The 19,557-nt window shown below is 31.7% G+C and overlaps 3 protein-coding genes across 5 annotated transcripts in view; 2 read left to right on the top strand and 1 right to left on the bottom strand.

The window, feature by feature from the left end:
- The first annotated feature begins 721 nt into the window (after positions 1-721).
- On the top strand, positions 722-2,649 carry LOC144844878 (small integral membrane protein 15-like). Its single transcript, XM_078701981.1, has 2 exons — positions 722-877; positions 1,668-2,649. Exon 2 carries the CDS (start codon positions 1,671-1,673, stop codon positions 1,974-1,976), a length of 306 nt encoding a protein of 101 aa, XP_078558107.1. The 5' UTR covers positions 722-877; positions 1,668-1,670; the 3' UTR covers positions 1,977-2,649.
- LOC144844877 (NADH dehydrogenase [ubiquinone] 1 alpha subcomplex assembly factor 2-like) lies at positions 2,505-4,389 on the bottom strand. The gene is made up of 5 exons (XM_078701980.1): positions 4,243-4,389; positions 3,864-3,950; positions 3,626-3,741; positions 3,427-3,490; positions 2,505-3,170 (listed from the first exon to the last, which is right to left on the bottom strand). The coding sequence occupies exons 1-5, from the start codon at positions 4,352-4,354 to the stop codon at positions 3,067-3,069; spliced, it is 483 nt and encodes a 160-aa protein (XP_078558106.1). The 5' UTR covers positions 4,355-4,389; the 3' UTR covers positions 2,505-3,066.
- Positions 4,390-4,883: 494 nt separating this feature from the next.
- LOC144844871 (polypyrimidine tract-binding protein 3-like) overlaps positions 4,884-19,557 on the top strand; it is a 35,884-nt gene continuing 21,210 nt past the window's right edge. Inside the window, exons 1-2 of one of the 3 annotated variants that reach the window (XM_078701967.1) lie at positions 4,884-4,975; positions 11,440-11,476. In XM_078701967.1, coding sequence (XP_078558093.1) covers positions 4,968-4,975; positions 11,440-11,476 — 45 coding nt within the window. In that variant the 5' untranslated portion in view covers positions 4,884-4,967. Of the gene's footprint in view, positions 4,976-11,439; positions 11,477-11,542; positions 11,664-19,557 lie in introns of those variants that run through there. The other 2 variants (XM_078701972.1, XM_078701969.1) reach the window with 2 other exon arrangements.

The following is a 19,557-nucleotide window of genomic DNA, read 5'->3' as shown; positions in this document are numbered from 1 at the left end:
AACATTCCATAAACAGTAAACAACAACTAGTTACAAATGACAAGAAAACGGGTAATTCCATATTAGACACTCATAAAAGGCTTTTAAACAAACTTACCTGAAACACATGTAATGTAGACTCATATTTATATTGTTATTTGTACAACTGTAGATATGTTTTCCACGATGTCTATCTTTGTAGAACAATGGAGTTTATTATTTAAGTTACATAGTCTTGAATTCAAATATGTATGAAGAGTTTCATCAAACAAGGACAGCACAAATTTGACCAATAAATAAATAATTTATTAATATATATATGTCTATATGAGGACGATGATTGCATAAGAACGCACCTGCTGACGCGTAGAATTAATCAACCGTTGAAACTCCTGTTTCGTAAAACTCACTACAGTATTCGACAGAATTACGGCTCTACAGAACAGATGAATTAGATATACTGTGTTGGCATCATGATATATTGAGAAAAGCAATTATGAAAGTCAATGTGTCTGCATGTGAAATTTATTAAAAAACAAATATTTATGGTTGAATATAAATTTAAATTCACATTTTGTGATTTAATTAGTATGTAAAATTTTATTAAAAAACAGAAGAATAAAAATACATTTTAATAAAAAGCATCTCTTTTATGTTATCGCTAATAAAGCTGAAAACGCGTTTCGCTGAATATTGACGCAAATAGGCTGTTCTATACACACAAAAACAACGCATAAAAACCCCCTCACAAAAAAAAAACGCTGGAGGGCGTGTGACGCGGTGAATTTGTAGTAGCCTAGTCGAAGTGAAATTTCTTTACAAGTTTAAAATATACTGTAAACTTAGTACACGATAACTATAGTTATACGGTCGTGTACAACATATAATAGGTATTCAGGTAATGTACGATAACTCTTTTCAAAATTGTGACTAGTTTTAATTTGAGGGGTTGAAGCTAAGCCGTATTTTTTTTTATCAATCGTGCTTTTCTGTCACCGGATTCCACCGCGAGAGGAAGCTTGATCCGCCCAAACCCGACCACTAATCTAGGCTAGGCCTAGCAAAATAACAGAAAATTATATTTACTGTATTGAATTGGGATCACTTATTTTACATTTTATTGAAATTATTATTCAAATAATTCATAACAGTTTTCTTTCAATTTTTAAATTGTTCAGTGTTTGGGGTGGGGTTTTGACATTGTTTGGGCGTGGGTGGGTGTACTGTAAAGTATTCAATCAAAGGGTGTGGTTATATAGGATTAAAAATAGTGGTAAATCGCAGCCCAATATTATAGTAGTACTCAGGAATGTAGCAGGAATCGTATGAAAGTAGTTAACAATACTGTACTGCTACACTTGAAATTATTAGACTTTTCTCCACTATCTATGTAAACTATGTTTTTATTTTTAGTATGTTTTTTTTATGATTCAATCATTAATTAAGAATTTAAAACTGTGTGCCGTGAGTGTGCATTATTATAAAACAGTTGAATGGACTCTACATAGTCATACAGGTTTTCGAAATTCAATTCAGTTATAATACAATACATATTGAGTGATACTCAAGTTGGAGTTTTTCAATTACATAATCAAGATCTAGTCTTTTCAAGACCAAATATGGAAATTGCTTTTACTTAAAGTGTACAGTGCGAACCATGACTTAATAAACTTATTTTAATATTGTAGAACATGGCTGAGAATGTTGCAGATAGTGTGGACGGAGCAAGAAGCATTGAGGATAGTATTCTGAGAGACACTGAACCTGGAACATGGACATACTGGTTCCGTGAAAACATTCTGTTATGGGTTTTGAAAGACCCTTATGGATTTCTTTACACTGTGTTCCTCATATTGAGCCCGTTATTTATAATCAGTGCCATACTCTCATACATGTTGTACAGAGATGTTGAAAAGCGAGAAAAAGATAAAAAGCGTAGAGCGAAAAAGGAATCGAACCAGGCAAGGGCTAGGGGGCGCTCTAAGAAAGACAATTAGCTGTGTTCATGCATTGTGTATTCTTGGTATTTGTGTTTCAAGGAAAATCATTGGTGATGGGAGTAAAATACTTGTGTTTGTTTTGGAAGCAAGAATTGATAAAACGTTTTGTGAATTGTAACTTTAACCAGCTTATGATTGTTGTTGACCCATTCAAGATGAGTCGTTAAAAAAGGGAATTTAAGAAGAGCAAATGTTGGAGAACGATTTTCAATCAAATGAAACTTATTTTATAGACTACTACATAATATGAAGACATTTTTAATTTGTAAAATACCTCAAATTCTTTCTATAAAATATTGGTAAATTAAATAATAAAAATGAAATCATGGCTAAATTGTGAATTTGCTACGCAATGCAAGGTTTTATGCAATCTTTAAAAAGTCGAATTTTTAAAAGTATTAAAATTAAACTTGCACAAGTCAAATCATCAAAATAAGATACAATATCAACTTTGACCTGCATATAAATATTTATATACATTAAGTAAAACAATGTTGACTTGTACAAGTTTGACTACACACCATATTGTTGTATACATAAGTATTTAATATTGATACTTAATAAATTTTAATCCGATTACACTGTATCAATTTCTATTTTTACACACTTTTTTCACTGAGCAGTTACATTACGGTACAATACCGTTTAATGGCAAGCACTTTTCTAATGTCTGATGATCCAAGTTAAAAGTTACATTGAAACCTACTGTATCTATCACAGTTAACGAAATGGTTGATGTATGAGTTTTAAAACTGATGACTGGAGTCGGCTTAAGCATGCATACAGTAGATTGCAAACAAAATAAAAACAAGGAATACGTTTTAAACATGTTTAGTTAATATTATTTGTTTGCATTCTATATAAATAAATTAATTTTCAGTGCTTGATTCCGTTCTACAGACATTATTTAATATTGCTGTTTTGTATTTTGCGATTATCGTATCTTTATGTATCCTCATTTTGCATGTTTTCTCTTTCATCTTACACTGTGTCAGTCAGTGTCTGTTTTACATGCTCTTTTCCTATTGGAGGGACATTGCAGTTCAAACCCATTGCTATTTCATACTCTTATTGCTTTAGTACTTTGTCACTTTTTTCCAGGTTTCCAAGCTGCTGGTTGAAATTCATTGCCTGTGCTGACAGCGTCACTCTCACCATCAATTGCTTTATACACAGGTGCAGAGGCATGTCCTAAAACAACAACACATTTTAATAGGGGTGAAGTACAAGTATAAATGATGGATATTACTCTATTTCATCACTTTTAAATGTTTTGAAAAGCAGGGCCGTAGCCAGCATGAGGCAGATGAGGTGCTCGCCTAGTCTGGCTCACCATCCACCCCAATCTCACAGCAGAGATTGTCGTATTTTATATTAATGATTATATTTAAAGCATCTTTGCCTCGTCTATTTTTAACCTCTCCCTTGAAAAGCTAAATTGCCCTACCTTCAGGTTTAGTATGTGATTTTGTTGTTACTTCTTCACCAGTTTGAACGTTAGTAAATGCTGCCTATGAAAACAAAATAGTCTAACTGAATTTGATACGGTTTTTATAAATAAAATTAAAAATTATTCCCATAATTATAATAATTGTTCTGTCTGTTGTGTTACAATTCAAAGACAGCAAGTATTTGATTCAAAATACCTGCTTTTCATTTTCTTCCAGTTCTTTTGCTTTTTGTTGCACACTTTTTGTTTGTTGTTCTCGGCCAGCGATCTCCTCGGCACTTGGAGGCAATTTGCGATTTCCTCGTATCCATGCTAAAATTTATACATAAAAAATGTGTATAATCACTTAAACTTATATAAAACTAGATTATTTATTAATTAGTGAAAATATTCTAAATTTACTCATATAAAAATGAAATGAGTACTATAAATACCTTCCCATTCATATGGTATCATTCCTGGTTCATATTCATAATGACTTATATTAGATTCCACAAACCTTCTAGTTTTTAGCTTTTCACCTGTAAAATATATGAAAAATATAAAAAAAATATTGAAAGTATTGAAATATATAATAGGCTTAGGTCAGTTTTAACATAAAACATACATGGCCTGTCAGTTTTTTAATTATTTTGTGAGAGATAAATTAGTCAGTCTGCTGCCACCTATCACCTCTTATTCTAGGCCGCTTCTTCTCTCTCTTTCTGAAGTCATTTAAGTTAGTTTGGTCCGACCAGTCCTCCTACGCCGTTGGCTACCTGACCCTAGCCTAGCTAGATGTCTTTATAGCCTTTATATGCCTTACTCAATTACCTAATACTTTAGCATCTTCTGGAACTTCATAATATTTATTTCCCAGATGGTCCGTTCCAATCAACTTCTTTACTTCCTTTGAAGATCTGAAAATTGCCCTAATAAAATTCATTTTGTTTTCCAAATTCACATCGCGATAAATTTTTAATTTTCTGCCTTGGTGAAAAGCGTCAGAAAAATAGCTGACGCGTCAGATCATACGTCAACACAATTATGGTTAATTGGCAAGAAAGATTATCCAGGATTTTAAAGGGTCTAACACATTTTTTTATATTTAATTAGGATAAAATTGTTTCTATTATTTTTTTTTATCGCACCAATGCACCAAAAAACTCAAGGAACAGAGTAACTATACCTCTTGTTTGTATGTATAAATGTAGGGCCTAGGCCTACTGTATATATGTAACAACAATAGATTATAATATTATGGGTAGGAAGAGGCATATATTAATACATAATTATAATTTATTGTCTTTATAATATGTAATGTTATATGTAGTTTAGTGTATAACCGCTCCGATTTTAGAGTATTATTGATTGTGTTTACAGTGTATACCATTGCCGCGCAACACCGAGTATAAAAACGCGCGAAAAAGATGGATGGTCAATTAATTAACGTTGAGGGCCCACTCCTAATATTTCGCCATTTTGCTTTGTACAGCTACCTGCAGATTTTCTAAGCCTATCTCCTGTAATTCTGTAGACATTCTTCACTATTTCAAGGAATGGAGGGGTAAATAGAACATTAAATTTATTTTCCTTATGTTTTATATATTTATCAGTGGTTTCTTTTGTCATGTCAAAACTCAAACTTGTCTATTTCGGTTGAATTTTTAGTAAAATACAATTTGTCATAAATTTGTTTGTTTGACTGACTGACTGACTCACTCAGTAAAGGTACACTGTATACAGTAAGTGCATCCATGTGTTTACGTGCCTTGCTATCAAACAGACGGTGGCCTATAAAAACAGACAATAACCGGAATCTTTTGAGTCTATTTTTCATTAAATTGTATAAACCATTACAAATGCATTGTTATATTTTCTATTGTTTTATCAATGAATATCATTACACACGTCATAGTGCTCGACATAAAGACAAAGTTTGTTTTGATTCCTAGCTAGCTGAAGGATTTTCCCTCCTGGCATGCACTGCAGCGTGCGGGGTGCAGTCAGTGGTACTGGTAGGTACTGCTGACAGAGAAACAATAAACGTGGTTACTTACTTGGTTACTTGGTAGATTGACCCTGTAGGCCTAGTCCTTGAGTCTGAGAAAGGGCCCTCAATTTTTTTTTGAAGGATTCTATGGTTTTTGCAGAAATGATATCTTCTATCTGTCAGTGATATCGGTGAATCAACTTGTTGACCCATCCAAAGAAAGTAGACAATCCTGTGTCCACCCCTGTTGTATAATTTGTTTGTATTGATACTGTAGTTTAGTAGAGTAAGTAGTTAGTAATAATTAAATATATGTATCAATTTAAATTTTAAAAAACACTAAAAAAATACTGAAAGAATCCAAACTTTAAATTTTTCACCCCGATATTTCAGAGAAAAGGCTTGAAGTAAAAAGAAAATACAGAATCAGGAATTGTTTGTTGTAAACCATGCAGTAACCATGCCAATATTTGAGGGTTATTTTCCAACTTTCAGCCATACTATTGAAGCTTAGGCTATTGTCATATTATTGAATACAAATAGGGAATTAATAAATGCATTGAAATCTAAGTTGACTGTTCTATTGCATCTAGCATACAATGAATGAAAATATTCTCCCATTCAACAAAATACAAAACATTCATTATTTCCAAAGTGAACATTTATTCTAATTTTTATTGATGATTATTATCCTTATCAATACCCTGCTTCCATCTTGACTGTCAAATGCTACAGTAATGTAAAAATGTTTAAAAACAGGGGTCAGATTTTGGCCACGGATGTAGAAATGTTTAAAAACAGTGGTCAGATTTTGGCCGCGGATGTAGAAATGTTTAAAAACAACGGTCAGATTTTGGCCACGGATGTAGAAATGTTTAAAAACAGCAGTCAGATTTTGGCCGCGGATGTAGAAATGTTTAAAAACAACGGTCAGATTTTGGCCGCGGATGTAGAAATGTTTAAGAACAGTGGTCAGATTTTAGCCGCTGAGTACATGCAGAGAACTATAGAAGCTGTACACTACAGGTTGTATTTCGATCGATGAATAATTTTGAATTAAAAAATGCTCCTAAATACTGTAATAGACTAAATTAAATATTATCAGTCAAGTATACAGTAGAACACACGCAGTAGGATTAAAATGAATAGCAATAGCATACTAAAAAGCATACGAAAATAAAGCACTATAAAATATGTATTCTTTAGATAATAAGTAGTATTTCATAATATTCACAGTCAACCGCAGCACTTACATCCTTCCCTCATTTAAACTTGCTAACTCTTTTAATTTCTAATTTCCTGTCCGTTACAAATCCTTCGCTATGATAATTTATACAGTTTTTTTCTAGGTCATTAATGAAAGTGTTAATTTTGTTTTTAAAAGTTGTTAGGCCTAGAAGTTTATACTTGTTTGCATATTGTACTATTTGATGGTATGTAAATCAAGTTAATGTGTTCACCAGGAAGAACTGCCAATACATTATACAATTGTATAAGTAATATTTTATGTACAGTATTACGAATATAGAGTTCTGAGGTGCTGACGTCACTACGGTACGTGGCGCTGCGTGGTTGCTAGCCAACCAAAAAATGCGTTCAACCTGCCTGAGTGACTCTCGGGTCACCAATGGTTTGGAATAGGCTTATTGAAGTAGTCATTTTAAAACTTAATATTTTTCAATAAAAACAAACTAAAATTTCACCTGTACAGTTTAAGTTAAAAAAAATCAAGCTAAGATACATAATTTAATAGAAATACAGATCTATACAGTTTATCAACATAGTAGCGTTGAACGCATTTTTTGGTTGGCAACCATGCAGCACCCTCTATCGTTGTGACATCACACCGCAGAACTCTATGGTCTTGCCAAAATAAAATAGAGTAAATCTGTATTTGTGGTAGAAAGGATATTGTTATTAATATTTTGTATCAGTTTTCAGTAACATAAATTTTTACAATTTAAAAATAAATTTATTTGTCAATTTGTCTAGAGTATTATAAATAGCGTTCTCTAATTTAACCAAATTCAACAATATCATATAGATTTTATTATATTATTTTTTATTGTTTTCTTAGTAATTTAGATTAATATATTAAGAGTTTTTTTTCTGTTGTGTGTTCTATTGTGCAGTTGGTTTGTACTATCTCAAATCAATCTTTATTCATCAATAAAATAAAATGCAAACAATACAAAGATATAATTTAATGAAAACGACCTACGAGGCATTCAAATGAAGACACTGAATTATTTACAGAAAAATATATAGGCCTAAACTAATAAAATGGTTATGATATGATGCAGAAGAAATATTAAGCAGTGAGGAGAGGAAAATGAAAACAATTTTAAATAATGATTAGGCAAGTGTTTCTGATTTATATTAACATTCATTCTTATAGAGTGTACCGGAAAATTTGATTGTATTATGGTTTTCTAGAAGTTGAAAATGTATGAAAGTGATGTTTACAAGAGTTATTGTTTATTATTATTATAGTTTATATAGCTCTTTTCTTAGAGACCAAAGCACTGTACAAAAATTGCTCTAATATATAATAATTTACAAATGAAAAAAAACAAATTACACACAAAATATTGCAAATGACATTGAAAATACTATAATATAAAAATATACAAAGTTTTGGAAAAAGATGCGTCTTGCGTCGCTTCTTAAAAAAGTACACATTAGAAGCCTCACAAACCAGGTAGGCAATTTGACAATCGAGGAACCAGAACCGAAAATCACCGAGGGGAGAATCGGTTGCTACAGTACCTAAAATTTATTCAGAAATTGATGCTTAACAATACTGTAGTTTGGCCTTTGATTTAACTATTTAGTGAAAACCTGCTTATATTATACTACTACCCTCACATTCACAATAATTGCTTACATAATTTCATCATATTATAGTATTTGGGCCTACTAGTACTACTACTATGTAATGAAAGTAAGTAAGTAATCCTGTACTGCCAATGTATTATTTCAAAGTGAAAACAGTATGCATGCAGTATAAACAGTGGTTGAAACACCAATACTAACTTTCTCTTGATTACTTCAAGTTTTGGTAAACTACTGACTGCATAGTGTACTGCTTAGACTTCACTATGAGAATGATTGATTAAAAATGGTACATACACGTTTCGTAGAAAAGAGTTTACATACCGGGAAATCAGCGTTGGTGTGTAACAAGCAATACCCCTTTCACGTGTCCTACAAACGTGAGTTTACACACCAGGGAATCAACATCGGTGTACTGTATGGTGTGTACAGGCGGTGACAAACTGAGTTTTGCTAGGTTAAGCGGTATTACTATTTTATTAGGTGATCATTTAGAATAAAATGATCACCTATTGTTATTGTATAAAATCTTTATTATTTTTTTTCTTTTTATTGTTTCTGTACACTATTTTGTGTAACAATTATCTCAAAAAGTTTAATGTCAATGATTACCAAAATTTCAGAATATCTTTCAAATAATATAACTTAATCCTAATAAGCTTTCCAGCATGATCACTCATCCGTGACGACATTTATACGCCATTTTGCGAAATCACATTATCAATCATATCTCCATAATTCATTATCACATATTAATGAAATTCACTACATGTAAACTTCAGATCAAGGGTAAAAATATTAGCAAATAAAAACGCACGCGCACGTAGGGTCATGCGCGTGAAATCGCGCGTTAAAAATTTAAAACGCTCAAAATTAAGTTTTGATCAATTTAGAGCATGAATTAGGCCATTTGCATGTTTCAAAAAATTACTGCGCAAAAATGCGTTTTTGCGCGCGCGATACTTAAAAAGCATAAAAAATATGATTTTTTTTTACAAATCTCATTCTACTCACCATCCTTAGTACATTCACCAAATTTGAGTCAGTTCCGACTTAAAATAACGCTATACGAGCACGTTAAAAATGACAAAATGCGCACATTAATTTTACAAAAGTTCTGAAAATGGTGAAAAATAGGTCTTTTTTAAAATGAAAATAATTCTTCAGAATGCAAGATGACCCCCGATTTTTTTAACTTATTCTGGAAGCCATTGAGTTGTAGATATGAATTCATGTACACATTTTACGTACAAAATGTTTTGACGTCATCAAATGGCCACTTGAATTTAAAAATTAGGATTTGTTATCTTTTTGTGTAGATTATCACATTCAACAGAGCGCATCTTGGTTATGTGTGCTCGAATTTCGCACAACTTTCAGTATGTGCTTGCTTAATTAATTATCTTTATCATGAGTTGACACTATCTTCATTTTAATGACGTCATCACGCGTAAAAACTTGAATAACGTAGGCCGTGTAATTTCACCTTCGCAGTAAATTTGAATATCTTACAGCTCTTCAGAATTGAAGGTTACCTTGATGATTATAATTTATTATGAAAGCTGATGAAATGTAGATATTAATTCATATAAAAATTAAGCCTATCGGATGTTGTGACGTTAACATATGGCCAGTTGAAGTGAAAAAGTAGTTTTTTTCATATTTTTCGTCAAAGTTATACACAATTCAAAGAGCGCGCACAGCGCTTCTACGTGCCAAATTTTTTTCCAAATCTTATATTTTTTTGCTCAATTAATTATCTTTCGAAATTGTCATCTTCGAGTTTATTTTGATAATTCCATCATACCAAAAAATTAGAACATGATGTGTGTCCCGTAATTTCACCTATGCTACACTGTATATAGATACATTATATACAGTACATATTGTATATGGCATATAATAGGCACAACTCAGCACTAAAGCGTATAATAGGATGGCATACATCAACATTTTCTGATCGTATGTTAACGTACGTGCAAAAAAATTATTTCGGTAAAATGATAAAAATGATCACCTATAATTCGTCAAAGTGACGAATTAAATTCTAGTTTGTATTTAAATTGTGGTTAACAGAATAACACAAGTATGAAATAATAAAAAATGAAAAAAGAAAATGTGGGTTTGTGGTTTGAACAATAATTTGAGTTGCATTTTCTCCTTTTTTTTAAACTCTACCTTTCAACTTAACCTTTTATGAATTGTTTTTTGTTTTTATAAAAGTGCTTTGGTACTGTATGTATTGTTTATTGCTAAGAAAACAGATTGAATACATTTGAATGTACAATGGGAAATATGTAGTTTGCTTTTATTGAATTCCTTAAACCCTACAAGATATTTTGATGGGAACAATAGACTCTATATCAAAACCCCCAAAATAACCAAAGGTTCAGAATTTATTTAAAGAATAGGAAAAGTTTTCTTGTATCTGCAAGGCTACTATTTTCATTCCAAGTCATTTTGTGTTGACAGAATTAATTTAAAAAGTGTTTCCACAACCGTTATAATAATCTGTTAATAAATCATTTATAAAAAATGTGAATGTGCTTTAGACAAGTAAATTTCCCAACCCCCAATTTGATTAAGTTTAGAACTTCATGTTATCATTTTTGTGAGTCCTGATTCACCTAGGATCCAGTGGCCATATTCGCCATTCACACATACAGTAGGCTAAGGGGAACATTTTCCCTTAAAATTAAAAAAATCTAAGTGAATAAAATCCAAGGGAAATACTTAAATATTTATTGAGTTAAGTGAAATGCTTAATATTTAAGGGAAATATCTCACTTAAGTGTGATTGGTGAATACGGCCCTTGACTCCGCCATTGCTAAATTGAAAACTACAGTTTCTATCCGGATCTTTGGAAGTTTGTTTGTTCATAATTGATTCATAATTAGAGGCAACCAAATTGTTTTTAAAATCAAAAGGTGTATTTGTGATCAGTCTGCTGGAAATGTTTATAATTGAGGTGTAAAACATGAAGCATTACAGACTTGTTTTCATTTCTGATTTCAATTTAGGAGTCAATAAGCTGGTTACTGAAAATCAATATTGAAATTGATGTAGCAAAATTAGCCGTAAACGACACATGGCTCCAAATTATACCGGCTGTTACATTGCATATATAACTACCGTCTATTGTCATCCATTTTACTTATTGAATTTACAACTAACCATATGTTTTTTCCTCTCTACCCCACAGGATCACTACCACGGACATGAATGGCTCGGGAACAAAGGTAAAAATCAATGAATCAATATGTTTGCTATTCAATCTCACTGTTGGGCTTAACTGATGTGAAGCTAGATCAGTCTGTTTTAGTATTCACCCTTCTCAGTCAATCTACTGTCATCTAGCTGTATTAAGTACTTCTTTCATTTTCATCTTAATTAACTGTTTTCTTCCAGCTTCTAACCATGTCTGATGTAAGTAGCCATTAAGATATATTATATATGATTATTGTGAACTCTGGTACAATAGTACTATTGAGTTGTAATGATTACATTCTGTACTACTACTGCTACCTACGATGCATATCATTATTTGTTGACAGCTGTATAGTAGTACTCAAGTATTGCTGCTGTAGACAGAATATTCTGCTATCTCATCATGCATTCTGTTTTATTTCTTTATTTAGTATTAAGTTCCTTAGCTTAGTTTCTGTATCACTTGGCAACCAGGTGTACTTTTAATTGATGGCTAGGTCTTTTCAACAGGTATACATTGTGAATTCTAGTGCAATTGTTTGAAGTGTTTACTGAAGGTAAAGCTATGTGGGCTAACTAAATAGTACCCCTGTCTCCAAACAGAATCTGCTTAAAGAAAGTAAATAACGGCTAAGTACTGGTGTCTATAATTGATGCGATAATAGACTAGGCACCAATAATGGTTCAACATGTTATTTTGAAAGAAATGTCGTTGAATTTAAATTTATGTTAGAAAGGAAAGAAATCAATAAGGATGAGTACAGTACTGTTTTCAATATCTTAACCCAAGGACAGCAAACAAGGGTGCACAATGTGTCAAACACACAAGGGGTCGAACACACAATGGCTCAAACACACAAGGGGTAAAACACACAATGGGTCAAACACACAATGGGTCAAACACACAATGGGTCAAACACACAATGGGTCAAACACACAATGGGTCAAACACACAAGCAGTCAAACACACAAGCAGTCAAGCACAAAATGTGTCAAATTTAAAGTATAACAAGAATGTATAATTTACTGTGTATGTTGTTTTATATTTATTTTAAATTCATATTTATCAGCAAGAAACTTGCCAATTGCATGATAGATACTGTATTGTACTATGAGTCTCATTTTTAAGAGTGGAGTAGGAGTTGCGAGTTACAACCCTGACACTAAGTCAATATCATGGATTTGGATTGGAAGGCAAACATCTTAACCACCACAACATATCTACTGTATAATGATAGATATGAAAAAATTAATATTTTTGAATCAAATTAATGTTAATGTTCCTTTTCCTTACTTTTCCAATCTTACCATTTTTTAGTAACATTATTTGATTACTTCACGAAAATGCTTATTTTATATGATGGTATGTTACTTGTGAAGCCTGCCCCCAACTGCTATTGTCCTGGTTGCAAAATGAAAATATTATTGTAACAATTAAATTTGCCTGTTGTATTGATTAGCGTACGTTGGATTGTAGCTTACAATGTATATTAAGCATGCATCAATACCCCTCACTTCCATTCTTATTATAATCAACGCCTTTTTATAACTCTATGCGACAATTTCATTTTGTCTTTATTGATTTACAAGATAATAATTAGTATTTTATTCTTTCATCATTGGCTCTCCCAGTGGCTTTAACTTAATAACAATAACAAGGATATATCTTTATCAAATACAATATAATGAATGATTAGAATTGTAAGTTGTATGAATATTCATTGCAATGAATTCATGCTAGAGCTACATTCTAACAACAGGTCTTATGACTTGTTATCATGCTAATTGTTTTTTAGTTACTGGTGGTTACAAGATCACAAGGTTTTTAGTTCTACATAAATATATTCAATTATATTTAAATTCAATTCAATTATATTTATTTCATTTTATTAATTTCTACAAAAACATTTAATACAAACAAGACAAAAAATAGGTAGATTGCGGCAAGGAGCTTCTGTCGCCAATTAGGCGTGCCACTCCAACAAAAAAGCTAAAACGTACAGATTTAATTAAATGTTTTTCGTAGTTTTGAGCAACTTTTATGTTACAGTAGCGACATATTGTTTAATCAAGGAATACGATCAAGTTAATGGATCAAGTTATTCATATAGTATTTAAACTTGGATCCTACAAAACGCAATTAATTTGACCAATCACAAGATAGTTTGAATGATCTGTCACTTGTTATTGGTCAATGATTAATGATTTATTTTTGCATCCAGGATCTAAATCGTTTTTTTAAATTCTGTCTACACCTTTTTGTTGTCAGTTTATAATTTGTAGACTAGTAGCAGCTTTATTGAACTGTATTGTAGTATTTCCTATGCCATCATCTGTTTGCAGTCAAAACATACCCATCAAGTTGTTAACACTCACTCATTGCCAAGTTTTTGTTGTTTGCTTTCAGAGCACTTTTATTAGGAATCAATATTTTATCACCAACACACTACACTTTTTTGAGGATATAGTTTTGTTTATAATGGAAATACAAAATCAATTAACTATCATTAGTTAATTAGCGGACTGACATAACAGTTCTGTACTAGTTCTATAAACAAAGGGATGTTTTGATTGTACTAATTGATGTATAATTAACACAATTACTGGTGCTAAATTATCAGTAAATGACATACGGTATAATTGCAGGGGTATGGAAGGTGGTTTGTTTTATTTGGTTGGTTGGAGTAGGGTGGTGGGAGGGGAGTAATAGTAGTAGTGTTTTGTTGAGGAATGATTGTGAGAAGGTTGAGGGATGATTGTCTTAATTTTTTTTGCTTGAAGTTTGTCCTCAATTGACATCAACCATGTTTGTTAGTGCCTCTTCTGCTTAAAAAAGCCAAGTTTTACCAATTTATAAATTCAGTAAATAATATGAGAGTTGCTTTTCCTATTTACACTCCAACCTGCATCAGCGTTTGTGCAAATAGATATTTTACAGTAGGTTGTTTTTGTGGAAAATGCTATTGTTAATTTCCTGGTGAATTTTTTTCTCTTTTTTGTTTTGTATGTTTTGTATATGAATGTATTATTCAAAATAAAGGAAATGAATGAATAGTATGTAGTTCAGTGACATTGCCTAAACCTAATGTTGGTTGTACATTAAGCGTTATAATCCATACACAGGGTGTACATAATACTCTATCCCAATATACACCTACACTACTGTACACATCTTAGCCTATCATATTTTCAATACATTAAGGTTTGGCTTGTTTATATTGTTAGAAGCAGACATAGAAGGCTGTAATAGTGTAAAGCAAAACAAACAACCCTCTGTAAACAACGTGTTCATGGGAAAATTCAAATTAAACAAACTAAAATAAAAGGTTTGTGTAGATGCCTGGTTTAAATTGATAGTAACTTGTAATATGAGATGTCTGTTTATTAAACTATTCAAATGATTGTTTTCTGACCCAATTCAACCAGCAATTTACCAATACTGTACAAGCATCAAATTTGCTTCCTTCATAGGTAAAGAGAGTATATATTTCAGAGCGGGATTGAATAAAATGCTGAGCCAAACATATATGTCAACTTAGTGGTTGCTGCCGACTTTAGGTTTACCAATTTTAACCCCACTATAAATCCCTGTCCCCAACCCCTAAAAATAAGTATCAATAAAAGTGGGTCGATCAAACGTCAAATAAGTTGATTTTTATGTTGCTTTGGTTGTTGTGGCTTAGGATCAGTGATTCTAGGCATGATAGACAATAAAATTAAGTTCTTTTTAGTGAAAAGTGTTGGTTTAATAAAATAAAATGCGAGATTTGTGAAAAGTGTGAGATTTTAGGTGTGTGTGGCATGAAAGCTTGCAATTGGATAAAACAGTGTGAGCCTCACAAGACTTGACATGCATGTAAACTAATATTAAAACAGTGTGAGCCTCATAAGACTTGACATGCATATAATAATATTCACACAAAAAACATGTGACAATCTACAGTATTGCTGGAGGAACCCTTTAGAAACAACCTTTTGAGCATATACTGTAGTAGTGTTCTTTCATTTTCTAAATACAATTTTATCTTTCTTGATCACTGTTTTATATAATAATTATGTTTTCAGAGCTATATTATTGTATTAATTGTGTACCAGTCAATATTCACAAATCATGGACTATTTACTATCAGTCAGATCTTGCGGAGGACCCCTAAGAGTATCTATATTAAAGATAAAGTACAGTTACAAATATTTCAGTTGATTAGGACATATCATACCAGTATGATTATAATTGCACAGTTTGTTAATTGAGTTAGTAGTAATCTTTATGCTAATGTCTATTAATATGTAATTAAGTTTAATGACTTTATATAAATTGAGTCTGGGGAAGAAGAACCATGAACTGTGAAACGTTGTCCATGTGATGAAATTAAATTCTCAATTACACCATGATGAAATGACTTCATTGAAATCTTCAAAATGTCATAAATACATGAATAATTCTAGTTTTCAAATTGTAGTTACCTCAAAATAACAGTAATCCTGTAATACTGTATAATTCACATGATACTGTTAAACAGCACAATCCACACTTCCACAGAATCACAAGACAACCACCTATTTCCTCTTAATATTATATGTCTCATGATTTGAATGAAAATGAAATTGTTGCAGTAACAACACTAACAATAGCACTACATAAAAACTTTATTATCCTAAAAATTCCACATTGAAATGGTGACTAATGTCATACAGTAGTAATAATAATAAACAGTAATAACTTGATTGGAATGTTTTTTTGTCCTAATAATTTTTTGGTATCTAATAATGTTAATAATGATTACAGAAGTTTGTATGAAATCTATAAATAGACAGTATAAAATTGTATGTACAGTAAGTGTTTTTATCCCAAACTATGTACGAGTGCATTGGTACACTAGTGAGGACATGTTTGACGGTAGCTCATGCTTGATAGACTAGTGTTTGAAGGTACAGTACCTCATGCCTGATAGACTAGTGTTTTGAAGGTACAGTACCTCATGCTTGATAGACTAGTGTTTGAAGGTACAGTACCTCATGCCTGATAGACTAGTGTTTGAAGGTACAGTACCTCATGCTTGATAGACTAGTGTTTGACGGTACAGTACCTCATGCTTGATAGACTAGTGTTTGAAGGTACAGTACCTCATGCTTGATAGACTAGTGTTTTAAGGTACAGTACCTCATGCTTGATAGACTAGTGTTTGAAGGTACAGTACCTCATGCTTGATAGACTAGTGTTTTAAGGTACAGTACCTCATGCTTGATAGACGTTTTGAAGGTACAGTATCTCATTCTCAGCAATATCATGTTAATGTTAGAACATCTATTGCTCTTGACCTATGGTCCATGTTTATGACAGATACACAAACATCATAAAAATCTTTATTGCCAAAACGCCGCAAAGGTTTTATTTAAAATTCATGATAAGACAAACTCCATTTGATAAACATCTTTATTGTACAAACACAGTGTTTGAATACAACATCCTAAATCCATTTGTGTGTTTGATACAATATTATGGTTTAATTGCACGTTGTCGGTAGATTTCAGAATGTTGATTGAGCATTGTGAGATGACCTAGCATATTAAAGTCGTGAAATCCTTATAAATATTACATTAGATCAGCAAATAGACGCTGCTCTCTATATTAACAAACATAATGGAAAGCTGTTACATTAGCTCGTTTATCAGCTTACATTAATGTGCTGATGATGGAACACATGGTCAGTTGATGAATGTGACCTTGAATCCAAAATGTGACTCTTTAGGCTCGTCTAAATTGAGTAACAGAGTACGGTTTTAAAAACGTATTTTGAATGAACAGAAGTTTCTTTAAACAGAAAAAAATCAACCTGCAGCATGGTCACTGAAAACAAAGTACCAAAACTGGTTGCGAAGAAAACCATTCTTTTTGTGATTTTTCAATAAAAACTGTTTTTTTCTTTAATCAGACTGACAATTGTTTGAGTCAGAGGATGTGTTAAGTATAAATTCATACTGTTCTAACTTGTTTGGCCCTGCAAAATGCGGTTGTGTACATCTACAACAATCACATTGATCTTGATTTATATACTTTTTCCATTTAAGAAAAATGCACTAAATTAATACATAAATATATACAATTTTGGTCAATTTCCTTTGAAGGCTACAGAAAAAGTCCCGCTACACTATATAGGCTTATTTCACGACACTCGTTCTTTTTTACCACTGTTGAAAAGTAAAGCGGAGGGGAGGGCGAGGTTATTATTAGCAATGTTCGCTGAATTCGTACACAGAGTGTGCAACTGTGAGGCATTGTTGAGAAGTCGCTTCATGTTACCAGCATAATTGAACCTGAGATACAAGTAGGCTATAGCAGCTCAAAGCTTATAAAAATCAATTCCAATTTTTGTGGCTTTTATCAACTACTGTATGGTAGCAGTACATACATGGCATTACGGTGCATGTTTAACGAGAATCATTCTTGGGTATTCATATGAAAAAAAGAAAGTCATATCTACCTTTCCGCAGAAAATTAAAAATGTTTATTTAAATAAATTATTTAATTAAATGGTATTGAAATTGTTATAATTAAATATTACTAATTTTGAATTCTTTTAATTAAGACCATTTTATATCAAATTACATGCTGATAATATTTTGTAACGTTAGGTTTAGTTTTCCTTGCTACCCTTATAATATTACATTGCAGTACAAAGAATGCTTTCAATTCTGTACTATTTACTTACTGTGCTTAATATAATCTGCATTACAAAAGCCCCCTAGCAGAGTAGTAATTAATGTTTGCCTATTGCATTTTGTAGCCACAACGTGGCAAACGTGGCAATGTCTATTTTGCCCAGTATACATCAAGTCTTAGTCACATTTTGTTACACATTCAAGTACTGTAGGAAGTCTATATTATTACGGCATTACTTGACATAAATGTTTTTTATTATTTTGATTTGAAATAAATAAATTTTAACTTGAAAAATATCCAAAATGTATTTTATATGAAACCTTAAAAACCAATCACAAATATAAAAGTCAGAGTGTCAATACAGAACCCTTAGATAGACCTATATTATAGTACTGTATCTACAGTATTATAACATTTAAACCTATTGTATCTTGCTATTTGATTGGTTGATGTTCGTGCATTATTTCTGCTATCTTTTACGATTTTGAGTACTATTGCACTCTCAGTTTGTTTTTGTAAAGAAACATTTTTAGAATTGTGTTCAATGCGAGGCTGGTGTTGCCATTAATGGAAACATTCTCCCCATTCCACTCATTATTTGTTTGCTAATATCAGACTGGTATATTTATTGCTATCTCATATTAATATTGAGTTATTGGTAATTATTTGGTTTATCTGATAACATGCTAGACAAGGTCTACAGTTTATTGCCATTAATAGTTTGATTATTTTATCTAGATTTATAATTTTAAGAGTCGTATACATTCCAAAGCACTCCTATTGAACACAATGAATAACAACAGACATGACGTAATACTATAGTTTTTATAGTAACATGGATGGATGTCTTTCTCCACCCAGCTTAATTTGCACCCACTCAAAATACCTCTAAGTTCCTGAATGTAGGCCTACTGTTATTTTTTTAACAAACATTGTAATGTTTTGACACCTACCCTTACTGTACGTAGCTAGCCTATCCTGTATACAGTAGTATAATTTACATTACCAGAATTTATTTCAACTAATTAATACATATAAATAATTATAACAAATACTTTACATTAAAAAATATCCATATTTGATAATTATAACAACTTGAGGTAATTATGGATATTTCTACCACCATTTAAAAATCTAAAAATAGTTTTTTTTTTCAAAAAATATTTATCAGTATGCATACTAATTAGGTATTGTTTTTGCAACAAAGTAGACATAACTCTTCCCGAGGGAAATACTGCGAGTGCTTAAGACTTAAACCAGGCATTTTCCAACTAACTAATTGCCAGCTATTTCAGTCTTTTATATGTGAATTTGTTAATAGAGTGTGTTATGCGTTTTATTGTAGTTGTTAATTCAACGTATTGAGAAAGTGAATAGCAAAATGCATTATTAAAGCTAAGATTGTCTAGGTCGTCCAACTGTGAAATGCTTTGCGAGTATATTTCAACACAT

The sequence above is a fragment of the Antedon bifida genome, chromosome 6, assembly GCF_963402885.1.
Source record: "Antedon bifida chromosome 6, ecAntBifi1.1, whole genome shotgun sequence".
NCBI classification, from domain to species: domain Eukaryota; kingdom Metazoa; phylum Echinodermata; class Crinoidea; order Comatulida; family Antedonidae; genus Antedon; species Antedon bifida.
This window is presented reverse-complemented; position numbering and strand designations above follow the sequence as displayed.